This window comes from Barbus barbus (assembly GCF_936440315.1).
Source record: "Barbus barbus genome assembly, chromosome: 47".
NCBI classification, from domain to species: Eukaryota; Metazoa; Chordata; class Actinopteri; order Cypriniformes; family Cyprinidae; genus Barbus; species Barbus barbus.
Genome location: NC_136725.1, coordinates 5,369,038 through 5,383,360, shown reverse-complemented (window position 1 = coordinate 5,383,360; position 14,323 = coordinate 5,369,038). Strand labels below are relative to the sequence as shown.

The 14,323-nt window shown below is 38.3% G+C and overlaps 1 protein-coding gene across 1 annotated transcript; it reads left to right on the top strand.

Moving 5' to 3' along the window:
- The first annotated feature begins 5,242 nt into the window (after positions 1-5,242).
- On the top strand, positions 5,243-14,296 carry LOC306866064 (hydroxysteroid dehydrogenase-like protein 2). Its single transcript, XM_079411049.1, has 11 exons — positions 5,243-5,424; positions 6,178-6,341; positions 7,957-8,055; positions 8,143-8,257; positions 9,763-9,866; positions 9,981-10,079; positions 11,610-11,804; positions 11,991-12,062; positions 12,175-12,321; positions 13,814-13,942; positions 14,051-14,296. The coding sequence occupies exons 1-11, from the start codon at positions 5,408-5,410 to the stop codon at positions 14,161-14,163; spliced, it is 1,254 nt and encodes a 417-aa protein (XP_079267175.1). The 5' UTR covers positions 5,243-5,407; the 3' UTR covers positions 14,164-14,296.
- The last annotated feature ends 27 nt before the right edge of the window (positions 14,297-14,323 follow it).

Below are 14,323 nucleotides of genomic sequence, written 5' to 3'. Positions count from 1 at the left end.
ATCCTCACACAAATGACATGACAATTTATCGGCTAGTGGAGTCATTCAGATTTGGGACTTCTTGTCTCCTCAGAGTCTTCCAAAGGATGCGCTGCCTCTCTGTGATTCCGTTGGGCCTGCTTCATATGCGGTCCCTCCAATTTTGGCCTAAAACCCAGGCACCCTCCCATGCTTGACGCCTGACATCTTCGCCTCAAGGTGACCCACCACTGCATCAGAGCTGTGGCTCCTTGGAAGGCCCCTCGCCTGCTTCAGACGGGCGTCTCATTGGGACTGACCTCCAGAAGGAAAGTGGTCACGACTGAGCTTCCAACCAGCGGACATTCTGTCCTGGGACAATTCTCCCAGATGAATTGAGACTAGTGGTTCAAACGATTTGGTCTGTCTATGGGAGGGCAGAGGTGGACCTCTTTGCCTTTCACTGCCCAACATATTTGTTGAGGGAGAGAGATGCTCTGGCCCACAAATGGCCCAGAGTTTCGCTTGTATGCCTTCCCTCTGATTGCCCTGCTCCCTCAGGTCATCAGACAGGCAAGGGAAGTCAGGTACTCTGTCCTCCTGGTGTTCTTATTCTGGATGAATCAGACATGGTTCCCCGAGTTAGCTGCGGTCGACAGCCCCTTGGCCAATTCCATTGAGGAACAACCTCCTCTCTTAAAAAGGAGGCATGAACTGGCATCCCTGGCCCGAGTTGTGGAGCCTTCATATTTGGCCCCTTGACGGGAGTCTTTACAGATCCCCACGAGGGTGATTTAATAACATTTTGGAGGCTACAGCCCCAACTACAAGAAGCCTATACGCCCTTAAATGGTCAGTCTTTTCTGACTGGTGTGCAGCACGGAGCGAAGACCCATCCTCTTGTGATGTGTCATGTGTACTAACCTTTTTGCAGAAGCTGCTGGATAATGGGCGCACCCCTTCCACACTCAAAGTATATGTGGCAGCCATTTACAATTTATATTATTATTATTTTGTGATTTACAAGCACTGTCAGTCAGTGCTTCATGCCTTAAGTTTGGGCCTAACGAATGTAGATTCATCCTCAAACCAAGACACGACTATATGCCTAAAGTGATCTCCACTCCATTCAGAGCACAAGTCTTTACCCTTCTGGCTCTTCCTAACCCAGAAGATGAGTGGGGTCCGAATTCACGCTGCCCGATTTGGGTTCTTAGTGTATGTAGAGCACTCTAGCCACTTACGGCATTCAGAGCAGCTCTAAAGGGCTACCAGTCACAAAGCAGAGATAGATCCTGCTGGATAGTTGACACTATGGCCCTGGCTTATGCTTCAGTAGGCTTACAGTGTCCTATCGGAGCAAGGGCCCACTCCACCAGAGGAATGGTTTTCTCCTGGGCTTGGTCCAGTGGAGTTCCTATTGGTGATGTCTGTGCAGCTGCTAGCTGGTCTTCGCCATCTATTTTCACCAGGTTTTATAACTTGGCTGTCCCTGCCCTTCAGGCATGGGTTTTGTCTACCTAATTTATGTAATCCCCTGTGTAACTGGAGAAGTTATTCTTATGTAGATCCCAGCCTATGGCTAGGGTCTCATAATTGGTTCATGCTTTTTACGAGCCCTCATTTCGGGTGCTCCAGGCTGGGCTCGAAGAGCGGCTTCGTTCTGCACTTGCTTATAGCACAGCGCTATTGGATGTGTTTCCTATAAGCATACAACGCAACGGGAAAGACCGTAAGAAAGGGAACACTCCGTTTATTAACATAACCTTAGTTTTCTGAGATAAGGGAAGGAGCGTTGCATAGCATGCCGTGCTATAAGGCTGCACGCAAGTCAATCACTTTGGTCATAAAAGATTCTGACAAAATGGCACTCAGAGTCAACTTGTACAGCAGACGGCTCCACAGTGGGCTGACGTGCCATTTGTTTGTGCAGCTACACGAACATGAACAAATCAAGCTTCTGTATTTAGAATAAACAGAAGTTTCCCCATAAGCCTACCCATAAGCCTTATCTTAGTGAACCAAGGTTACATTAATAACCAGAGTATTATGAGAGAGAGAGAGATTTAGCATGTGTGAATTACCAGAGCACTGCAGAGTTTCTCAACGAACAACAGCATGTCTACTAATAGTGAGTATGTAAGTTTAACATCTTCAACAGCAGCAGCATTTTTGAGAAATGTCATGTAGCTTTTCAGTTGCAAAACTATTTTACTGATAATGTCATGGGTCATAGCTGACAAGTTTCTGTGCACACATTTGTTCCATTTGTCTACATTTACATTTATTCATTTAGCTGACGCTTTTATCCAAAGCGACTTACAATTGCTATATATGTCAGAGGTCGCACGCCTCTGGAGCAAATAGGGGGTTAAGTGTCTTGCTCAGGGACACATTGGTGTCTCACAGTGGATTCGAACCCGGGTCTCTCACACCAAAGGCATGTGTCTTATCCACTGCACCATCACCACCCCGTTGTCTGTACTGTATGTGTGTGCATTTGTAGGAGAGAGCGGGAGAAAGTGTGCCCTTCATAGGTAGTAAAAAGTTTATTAGCGTTCTTTATTTACTTAGTGTATATTTGGGTTTTGGTTTTTCTCCTGTTTTCGGATTATAAATCAAGTTTATTATCATCTGAAATGAGCTGTGAACACTAGGGGGCCCCTGAGACAATTCTCTTTTTCTGGTAACAGGGTTGACAACCATTCTGTGTAATACAGAATCGTCCCGTATTTAAGGCATCAGTTTGTCCCGTATTTGCAGGCATATGCCATATGACCACCTACCAGACAGATAACAAATGAGTTATTCTTTTTCCAAATCATTGTTTAAATTGTGAACGTTGCCACTCCAGGAAGGCTCCCGCTTCAGCAAGTGGGACTCGTATTTAGATTTTGTTAGCCCAGGGCCCCGCAAAGGTTTAACACGGCACTGCATGTTGTTTATAGTGAATGAGACCATAATTTGATTAGTTTGTTTTGTAATTACATTAGAACGGCCATGTACTTTTATGTACACATATACATACAGTGCAGTAGAAACTGAGGGTCAATTTGTCATGCATATACTATGTGTAAACACATAGTGTATACTCTTATATTCAAACAACTTGTCAAAAATAAAAGTTTACCCACCTTTGGTATAATCGAACATTCGTACCCTACATGTATACTATTCCAATGCATTGAGAATATGAATCAGCCAAAATTTGAATACAGTGGTTTATACCAGGGGTTTTACTGTATACTGTGCAAAAGTGTAATCCTAAAACAGGCAAGGGCAGGCAGCAAACAATCAATAAACAGAGAAAACAGTCCAAGTTAAATAAACACAGAAACAAGGGAAGACCACTCAGAAATGTTCACCTTGGCGAAACAAGACTTAGCCTTGAGTGAGCATGTGAGTGCAGCTTAAATAGCCTTGGTAATGGACAACAGGTGTGAGTGTAATTAGTTCCTGGAAAGGGGATCATGGGAAATGGAGTCCTGGAAGGACTAGTCAGTGATGGAGCCCTCTGATGGCAAGCAGGAGGAACAACAAGGACCGAATTCATAAAATAAATGGATTAATAAATAAATAACTTTACTTTAAATAAATAAAAATGATTAAGTAAATGACTAAATAAATGTGATTTAAATAAATAACATAAATTATGTAAATAAATAAACAATACATTTAACAGACTGCAATATAGCAATAAAAACATATTTATGCAATAAAACAAATATATAAATAATGCAATAAAACATGTATTATATATATTCCAAATACAGTTTAGAGATGTTTATGATATTATTAATTGGGTCTTTAAATTGGGTTTATGATATTATTAGCTGTGGTCGTTGGAGAGCTGCTCGACCACAGCTCTCCAACAATAATAAGATGGGAAAAGGTATAGAGAGAATGAGAAAGAGATCTAGGTGTAGTTTTCATTTGCAGAAATAGAAAAACATGTATTATTATTATTAAATCATTGGAATTATTGTTACTTATTAACATTAACCATTATTATACTACGGGGCCGTTGAATGCTTGAATCTGATTGGCTGACGAACGTTCTGAGGTGTGCAATTATTTTCAGGGAAACGCACGGCGAACGTAGTTCCAGGCAGCTCTCTTGACCGCATTACAGTTCCATATCACTTCGCATCGTTGTCAGCGCTGCCCTGACGATTTTATCAGTTAGCCTAGTGTAGCAACTTAAAGGCTACACATGACATTTCTCACTAGCGAGGTAATAACAGCGCTGCATCTTAAAGCAGACTTACAGTTTAGAGACGGTGCTTCAGAACACTGTTGAGGGACACACAGAGGTAGCCTAATTCATACAAGCTCTCTCTCTCTCTCTCTCTCTCTCTCTCTGTTTCTCTTTCTCTGTGTCTCTGTCTCTCTCGCTCTCTTTCTAATAACTTCATTATTAACTGCATTAGTCTGCTATCAACGGCTCAAGCCTCCATTGCCAGCTTTAAAATGACGTTTTGGAACTAGCAAAAGAGTCGTTGGATGAGATGCGGAAGAAATAATCCTACTCACAATAGCGATTTAAGTAGAAAAACCGGACGAATCCCTTGAAATATATCATCTGATCGATGTCTTGAGGTGTGGCAACCGTAGTATAAGCGGAATAATTGACTCCGGACCGTTGAATTATTAGAAAAATAATGCACACCCGAGGTGTAACGGCCACTCCGCTTCGCCAATTATCAATTATTCAATTACATAATTGGTATCATTGAGGAATTCTGATATACATAAATTACAGATTAAATTATTATGTAATGGTCTTTTTTTCATTATACACGTTCTGAAAAACTAGTGTTTTGTAATAATGTAAAAGCAAAAAGGCAAAAAGGCACATTTTCCCTCTTTTTTTTTTTAAATAACCTTTTCTAAAATGTTGTTCATTATTATAAATGAAAATTTGTCTGTGTTGTGTATAATCATAATAAAGTGGCATTTCCTGTTTTATCCATGACATTATTTATTTATTGCTTACATGAAAGGAAAAGGGTACATAAAACAACTTTATCACAAGCTTATAATGACTTCTAATAAAACTACACATTTTTTGTTATACTATTAAGTGAAATCATGCATTATATTACATCACAGGAGACCCTTTTAATAGACAAATATAGCAATTAATAAAGGATGTGTTGTTTTATTTACATGACTCGTTCCTTATTTGTGTTTTTTATTTTCCATGTTTGCTGATTGTTCTTTTATCGCATATTTGGTAATGTTTCTTTAAAAACAAATGCGCGTTCACGCCTCCACCGGAAGTAGAGTGAATGATGGCTCGGTGGAATCCGTCACTGGAGTAAAGGGCAAGTTCACAGCCGTCGTTTTCTTCTGGAGGTCTTTGGTGCTTTCAGTACGTGTTGAGTTTAATATTACACGCATTGCTTCTGTAGCTCATTCCGTTCCCAGACACCGTACACGAGACACAATGCTGCTCAACACAGGGTGAGTTTGTCTTCTTGCTGCTTAGCCCGTGTGTTTTGGTGTAACTACGTACTCTTTAATAAACCAAGTTGTTGTTTACTGATATTGAAATACTTGTTTTATAAGTATGAAGTTCACGTGCAATATTAGCTGTGTTTTGAATGACCTAAGAGGGTTGGACTGTGTTGACAAACAACGTAGTTAATTAATCTATTAAAACTGATTTGGCATTTCAGCAGATTATAGAACATATTTCCTGTTACTGTAGTATGTTTATAGTTTTATGTATTATTTTTGAACTTTTTTTTTTATTATTTCACCTTTACCCTAATTTCCTCTGTGCAGGTATCAAGTGAAGCAATGCCAGCCCAAACAACTATTAAAACTATTATTGTTATGCAACGCTGCTTCATGACACACAGGACAAATACTTGGAAATTACCAATATATATATATTTTAATTATCACACACACGCATATATATATATATATATATATATAAAGGTCAAATGAATAAAAATAGGGCCATAAATGTTGTTTTTATAAATATCTGATTCACACAATGATGAAACGCCTTTAAAAATTAAAACTCAGATTAATTTCAGCCGATGCTGTTTTTAAAATAAATGGCAGGTAAAATTCTGGAAGCAGTTACATGACTTTAGATTATTTACGAATATGATTGTCCACAAATAATTGTTTTGCCTATCCGTCTCTGTTTGTATAGTGCATTGATTATGATTGGATTGTTATATGATTATGCATTCATTTTAGGAAGCTGGCAGGATATACCATCTTCATTACCGGAGCGAGTCGAGGTATTGGCAAGGCCATTGCTCTCAAAGCTGCACGGGACGGAGCCAATGTGGTCATCGCTGCCAAAACCGCTGATCCTCACCCCAAACTGCCGGGCACCATCTACACAGCTGCTGCAGAGAGTGAGCGCAGGACTCAGTTGCTCTTACTTACCTTTAGAATTGGACACTACAGAGATTCAGTTAAAACCCATTTATTTTCTCCATACAGGAAATTATTTTTATCTATAGCTAATTAACTTAAAAAAAACTAAATTCCCAGTTTATTTACACATTACCCATAATCCTGAAGAGAGTGCCACCAGCAGTGAATGCATTGCAGATGATTCGGTCAAGTTGTCTTGCATGTGATGTATTTATTAGTGCTGTCAATCGATTAAAAAAATTTACATATCACTTTTTTTTTCTTCCTGAAATTAATCGCAATTAATCCCACCTAAAATGAATGTTTTTAAATATACTTTTGCAATAATTTCACATTCAATATTCAAATTAATGTAGGAACAGTATATTTTTTATATTTGTTTAGTGTCATGTTTTTTATGACTGTATCACTGATACCAATTCTACTGATGTCTCTTGGAAATTGTTCTTTTTTTCCTAATATTTAACCATTCATTAGCCTATATGTAGTGTCAGTTATACTAACAGTACAGTATAATTGAGAGCTATCATTTTAACATTTATTAGACTTTAAAAAATATCCCCCTGGTTTCACAGACAAGGCTTATGCCTTGTATAGAGGATAGTATAGAGGATAGAGGAGTATATACTTTAAGTATAGAGGAATCCTTAAAGCTGCAAAAGTTATTGATTTTCTCTTTTGTTCTTTGATTAACAGACATCACAGCAGCTGGGTTGTTAGCTTTTTTGGCTGCTATTACTTTAAGAGCTGCCACTGCTGAACGTGACATGGATCTGACATGCATGCTCATAGTTTCATTCACGCTTTAATATGAAATGATATAGGCTACAGCGTGCGTCACCATATGTGTGCATGCAATTGAAGAGCACCTACATACATTAAACTGGAAAGATTTTTGTCACAAAGCAAAGATAGTCTAAGATGGGTTTTGTGAAAATCAGTTAACACAGTTCCATGCAGATTATTGCAGATATTACAGTATGTTTTAGAAGGAATGCTCACCAAGGCTGCGTTTACTGATTACGGTAAAAACTGTAACTTTTATATTTTAAAGGAATAGTTCACGCAGAAATTAAAATTTGCCTTGGGTTATTCAAGATGTAGAAGAGTTTGTTTCTTCATCAGAATGGATTTGGAGAAGTGTAGCATCACATCTCTTGCTCAGCAATGCAGTGAATGGGTGCCGTCAGAATAAGAGTCCAAACAGCTGCTTAAAACATCACAATAATCCAAAAGTAATCCACACCACTCCAGTCTATCAATTAACATCTTGTGAAGGAAAAAACTGCATGTTTGTAAGAAACAAATCCACCATTGCTTCCAACCACAATACAGGTCCTCTATTCATAACATTGCTCACTCCAGTGAAAAAGTCATCTCATCTGAATCAGGAGAGAAATCTGCACAGATCAAGTATTGTTTACAAGTGAAAGCAGTTCAAAAATATGTCAGTAGATTTTGATGTTTGGACTCTCATTTTGACGGCACCCATTCACAGCAGAGGATCCATAAGTGAGCAAGTGATGTATTGCTAAATATTTGTTAAATAATTTCATGTGATAAGTCTATGACCAATTAACGTCTGCTTGATAGTTGAAGCTGCTGGAGGGAAAGCACTGCCGTGCATCGTAGACGTTCGTGATGAGAAGCAGATCAATGAAGCCGTGGAACAAGCTGTGGAGAAATTTGGAGGTGAGTTACGGTATTTTATATATCTCAAATTTTGAGCACTCAGGTGTGCTTTAATTTGTTTTTAATCTTGTGTGGTTCTGTTGACAGGGATTGACATATTGGTCAACAATGCCAGTGCCATCAATTTAACAGGAACTCTGGAAACTCCAATGAAGAAAGTTGACCTTATGCTAGGCATCAATCTCAGGGGAACGTACCTGACGTGAGTAAAAGTTATTCTTTAGAGCAGGGGTCACCCGACACGGTCCTGGAGGGTTGGTGCCCTGCAGAGTTTAGCTCCAACCATAATCAAACACACCCGAAGCAGCTAATAAATGTCTTACTAGTATACTTGAAACTTCCAGGGAGGTGTGTTGAGGCAAGTTTGAGCTAAACTCTGCAGGACACAGGCCCTCCAGGATCAAGTTTGGTGACCCCTGCTTTAGAGTAACAGATCACAGTAAATGACAGAATTTTTTTTCTGTGTTAATCGACAGCTTGTATCAGATGTTGTCAGTAGAGCTTAAAGGCAGGGTAAGCGATTTCTGGAAGCCAATGTTGATATTTGAAATCATCAGAACAAAAACACGCCCTACCCCAAAAGGGTCTCGCCCTTATTTTGATAGATCCGCCCCACACATACGTAGCCTACGCAACCCAGGCAACGATTAGTTCTGTGAAACATAAGCCACTTTTCCACCAAAATTACCTGGAACAATATGTTCCAGGAACTTTTTTCCCCCTGACCTGTTGCTGTCTGCGTTTCCATCGCAGCCTAAACTACCGAGAAGATTAGGCAAATAGTCTGGTGACTTAACGTTAGGTCTGCGCACGTTTCTCAATACCAAGAATGCAAATTTCGGACTTGCATCCTCGGTAGTTCGGACCTTACTACCGAGGAACGACGCAAGTCCGCTAATTCTACAAAGAGCAGCATACTTGATAACGTCAGTCAGCTCGCCTTGGCTGCTGCAATCTTCCTCACTGTATTTACAGACGAAATACATCAAACATCACTGCCTCTTTTCATTTTCATTTAAACATAGCCTATTAATAGCCGCAGAAATGTAGTTCAGGGAACGTACATGCATTACAATGAAATTAAATATTATATCAAACATTGCCTATTTTAATTTTAACAGATTAATAGAACAATAGTATAAAGACTGAAGATTACCTGTTAGATTTATCCAAAATGAATTATATCTTATGTTTATCCACTACAGAGACATCAGAGCCAGCGGAAAATGTCAGAAGGACTAGCTGAGGTTATGCTCCTCTCTTCGTGATACATGAGCACTGAGCGTCTGGTGATCACGTGGAGCTCATGTCTCCGAAATCAGCGAAGCACATTTTCAAATAGGCCCCGTTTCTGTGAATAAACCACAGATTTGAGTTTTAAACAACTACATTCTCGCCTGAAATACACGCGTCCAGTGTAGGCAGGCTTTAGCTGTTGCAGCGCGGTGCGTTCGGTGTAGACCCGGTGTTACTCGCGTATCGGGAAGAAACAAAGCAACCTCGGTGTCCGATCGCAGGCCTTCCGCTCCTTGAGTTCTCTCGGCTGTTCACTGAATGCTCTCTCTTCCATATCATGAGTAGACACGCCCCTTACTGCTGATTGGCTACACGTTTGTTTTGGTACTCGGCCCCGACTCGCTTACCCCGCCTTTAACTTGTATTGAACCCACAATATTCTTCTAACTGTGGCCACTGTTTTCATTGCAGGTCTAAACTGTGCATTCCACATCTTCTGAAGAGCAAGAACCCTCACATACTTAACCTCAGCCCACCTCTAAACCTCAATCCCATCTGGTTCAAAAACCACACGGGTGAGCGCAAGAGCGTTCTTACATTCAGTGCTCTAGGCCTATGGTTTCAGACCATCACTGAACATTTATTCAATAATAATGATACTGATCTTGTTTTCCGCTGTGCCTGTGTAGCGTACACCATGGCAAAGTATGGCATGTCCATGTGTGTACTTGGAATGGCTGAAGAGTTCAGGGGATCTATCGCCGTTAATGCCTTATGGCCCAAGACAGGTAATGGCTTTCCTGCATCAGTCATTAAATAATACAATTTAGAGATCATTAATGCATAAGTAGATATTGCAGAGTCTGAATTCTGTAATAAATATCTACTAAAATCCTACAAAGCAACATCTTAGTTGAAGTGATAGTTCACCCCAAAAATGAAAATTCTGTCATTATTTACTCATCCTCATGTCATTCCAAACCCATAAAACTTTCATGCATCTTTGAGACGGTACTGAGGATATTTTTAACGAAACCTTGGAGGTTTCTATCCTTATCATTATTTAAATCATTATAATTACTCTTTCGGAGGAATTTGATACGTCTTCTCCCTCTATGATATTGCCTAAATATCACTCCACCATTGCAGAAATCTTGCAAGAGCATGCTCCTATTAAGACCAGAACCGTCCCTTAGCTTTTCTTGAACATCTGAAAAAATACAAATATGCTCTGAACTCAGCTCTTTCTGTTTTTGTCACTGCCATGATCAACTAAACAGACAAAAGGCCAAAAGCGTTATTTAATTCAATTAACAAGCTATATCAGTTATATCCAATTATCGCCCTATTTCAAATGTACTTTTCATTGCTAAATTATTGGAAAGCACTGTTGCCTCACAGTTTCAGTCTTTCCTAGTTGCAAAAAATCCCATTGATCCTTATAAATCTGTCTGTTGCCCACTTCATAGTAAGGAAACTGCACTGTTAAAGGTACTGAATGACCTACTGCATTCTTGCAACTCTGGTTCTCTCTCTATACCTCTCTTACTTGACCATAGCTTAGCACAGGCTCCCATGATTTACTTATTTTCCACCTTTCAGATGTGGGTATTTTTGGTGTTGCTCTCTTTTGGTGTCTGTGATAGACAATTTTATATTTCTGTGCAGTATTCTTGTTCTGCCATCATACCACTGAAGCAAGGTGTCCCCCAGGGATCGGTTCTCGATCCATTATTATTCATAATTTACATTCCATTTCTGGGTCAGATTTACATCGCATGTTTTTGGGATAATTTCTATGCCAATGAAATCCAAATATACACTACCTGTAGGCCTACTCTATGCATTCAAATTGATAAAATAATTGATATAAAAATATTACTTATTAGCTTCTGAGCTAAATCCACCTGACAGTGTTTCAGCAATGATGATTTGTGTCTTTATAGAGATGTGTAACTTTCCTGAATCTCAAATAGTAGAGCATGTCACCAACAACACCAAGGTCATGGGTTCGAATCTCAGGGAAAGCAGAACTGATAAAATGTAAATATATACCTTGAATGCAGTGCAGTGTTGCTTTGAATAAAAACATCTGCCAAATGCATAAATGTAAATTAGTGTATTTGTGGCGCTATATGCAAATAAACAAATAGGAACCTGAAAGGATGTTCTTCTGTTAAGTCTCATTAAAATGCTGAACCTTTTATTGATATTCATAGCTTTATAACAACATGTATTGTGAAAATTAGGTGGAATTGAATATTAATCAAAATCTACAATGATAACTGAATTAGTCTTGTTGCATCATCTACCTTCAGCCATCCAGACGGCGGCCATGGACATGTTGGGTGGTTCTGGGATTGGTAAACAGTGCAGGAAGGTGGAGATCATGGCTGATGCTGCCTACGCCATCTTTAAACAACCCACCAGCTTCACGGGACAGTTTGTCATTGATGAGAACATTCTCAGGAAGGAGGGCATTAAGGACTTTGATGTGTATGCTGTTGAGCCAGGTTGGTTATGCATTTCATGTTAAAGTGGTAAAGTAATACATTTTCCTATTTAATCAGGAATTTGGTTTGTATAAAAGTTATTTCACAGTATTTTTAGACCCTGTTTACAATAACGTGACCTTTCTGATATTACAGAAAACTGTGAATGTCAACACAGCACATAAAACATATCTTCATTTTTTTTAGGTCATCCATTGCTTCCTGACTTTTTCTTGGATCTACAGCCAGAGGATCTAGCCAGGCAAATGGAAGAGCATGGTGAGTTATCAGGCATTAACTGCACATTTAATCTGTTTTTGTTCTGCATTGACTTCCAAGCGAACTTCAGCAGATGTCTCAGTTAGTGTTGATATTTTAACTCTCCCTTCAGGTGCCACTCCAGCTTTTAAAAGTAGACAAGCCAGTGCAGATTCTGCCACCACGGAACCTGTTTCTGACATGTTCAACATAATCAGAGGACTTCTCAGTCCAGATATTGTGAAAACCACACAAGGAGTGTACAGATTCGATTTATCAGGTATTTATGATATATTAAAAACACTTCAGTTAAAGTTTTATGGCTTTCAGTCAATGTCTGCTAGCTGAAACACTCTTCAAAATGTCTTTTGTGTTCCACTGAATAATAAACTATAGGGTATGGAAGCCTGTTTCTGCCACATAAGGGAAAAAAACATGCTTTGGTTAATCATAATTAATTAAATTATGCCACAAAAATTCATGAGGTCATATTATGAAGTCAATTTTGAGATTGAGGTTATCACAACTTTATAATGATTTTTAATCTCATGATTGACAAAAAAAGATAAAAAGTAATTTATGACATACAGTTGTGGTCAGAATTATTGGCACCCTTGGTAAATATGATCAAAAAAGGCTCTGAAAATAAACCTGCATTATTAATCCTTTTGATCTTTTTTTTTTTTTTTAAATCACAAAAATCTAAGATTTCATTGAACTAAAACAATTGAAAAACAAAGCCCAAATTCTCTTAATCATCCATCACAATGAGAAAAACCAAAGAATATATTTCTGATGTGCAGCAAAAGATAATTGAGCTTCACAAATTAGTGAAGTGGCTTTAAGAAAAGAGCTAGAGCTGTGAAAATTTCCATATTTCCACCATCAGAGCAATAATTAAGAATTTCCGATCAACATAAAATGTTACGAAACTGCCTGGAAACATTTATTTCATAATGATATTTCTCCCCATTTTAAATTCTTATTATCCAATGAAAGGTTAGATTTTTCAATCAAAAGGAATAACAATGCAGATTAATTTTCACAGTCGTCTTTGATCATATTTACTAAGGGTGCCAATAATTCTGACCACGACTGTAAATCTGAATTATAATGCCAAAAAAAATTCTAAATTGTGATGTAAAATAAAAATTGAGATGTTAAATCATAATTATGAGCCATGAGTCAAGCTCCATGGCTTATCTCATAATTATGACTGGTGTTGAAAAATTGGAAATTGACATGCTAAGCCTTGACTTAGGTCAATTTCAACTTTCTACCTTATAAATATGACATGTCATAATTATTATTTTTTTGTCATAATTATTACTTCTTATCAGATGACTTGGTGTGTCATAATTTTGTAATACTTTTGACTTTTAATTGTATAAATATGAGTATGTCATACTTTCGACTTTGTCATAATTATGTATTTATTTAAGTATGATTTAATAGGGATATGTAAGCGCACATATACATTAAAATTTATAGTATTTAATTTCTGGGACAATCATCATCTTGGACTCGCAGGTGTATCTCAAATTTGACCATTGAATATTTTATCATATCTAATTTATATATTGAAAATAATATGTAATAATTTTATAATACGTATATATTTAAATATATGCTGTATAATACACACATTTACAACGCAATAACAGTTTAAAAGTTTGAATTAGGTTTTTATTTTTATAATTTCCATTTTCAAGCCGCATATGTCCCGCCCATCAAGTTGGTGTTGTATTAATGTTTACTGGCATGATTGACAGGTGATCATGCTGGAGTCTGGTACATTGATCTGAAGAATGATGCAGGAAGTGCTGGCAGTGGGGAACCACCTGTCAAAGCTGATGTCTTCATGACACTGGACAGTTCAGACTTCATCAAGATGTTTGGAGGTAGAAAAAGTGTCGCTGATGCACTTTTACACACTACTGACATAATCATATAGAGCATGAATGATAAAAACCTGAAGCACTGATGAAAACCATGTTCTTTATCAATAGGGAAGTTAAAGCCCACTATGGCGTTCATGTCTGGAAAGCTGAAGATTAAGGGTGACATGGGGCTTGCCATGAAACTGGAGAAGATGATGGCCATGATGAAGTCTAAGCTGTGATATGATCACTCACTCTACCATCTCCTGCCTTACATGACATGATGTACACGATCTCTATACTAAATCATTGTTTGCATTAAACCATTTGTTCAGCTGATACTAATTTTAATAAAGGATTTTCCTTTATACTTTCTTCACTGCATGTTCTTTAATCGTATAG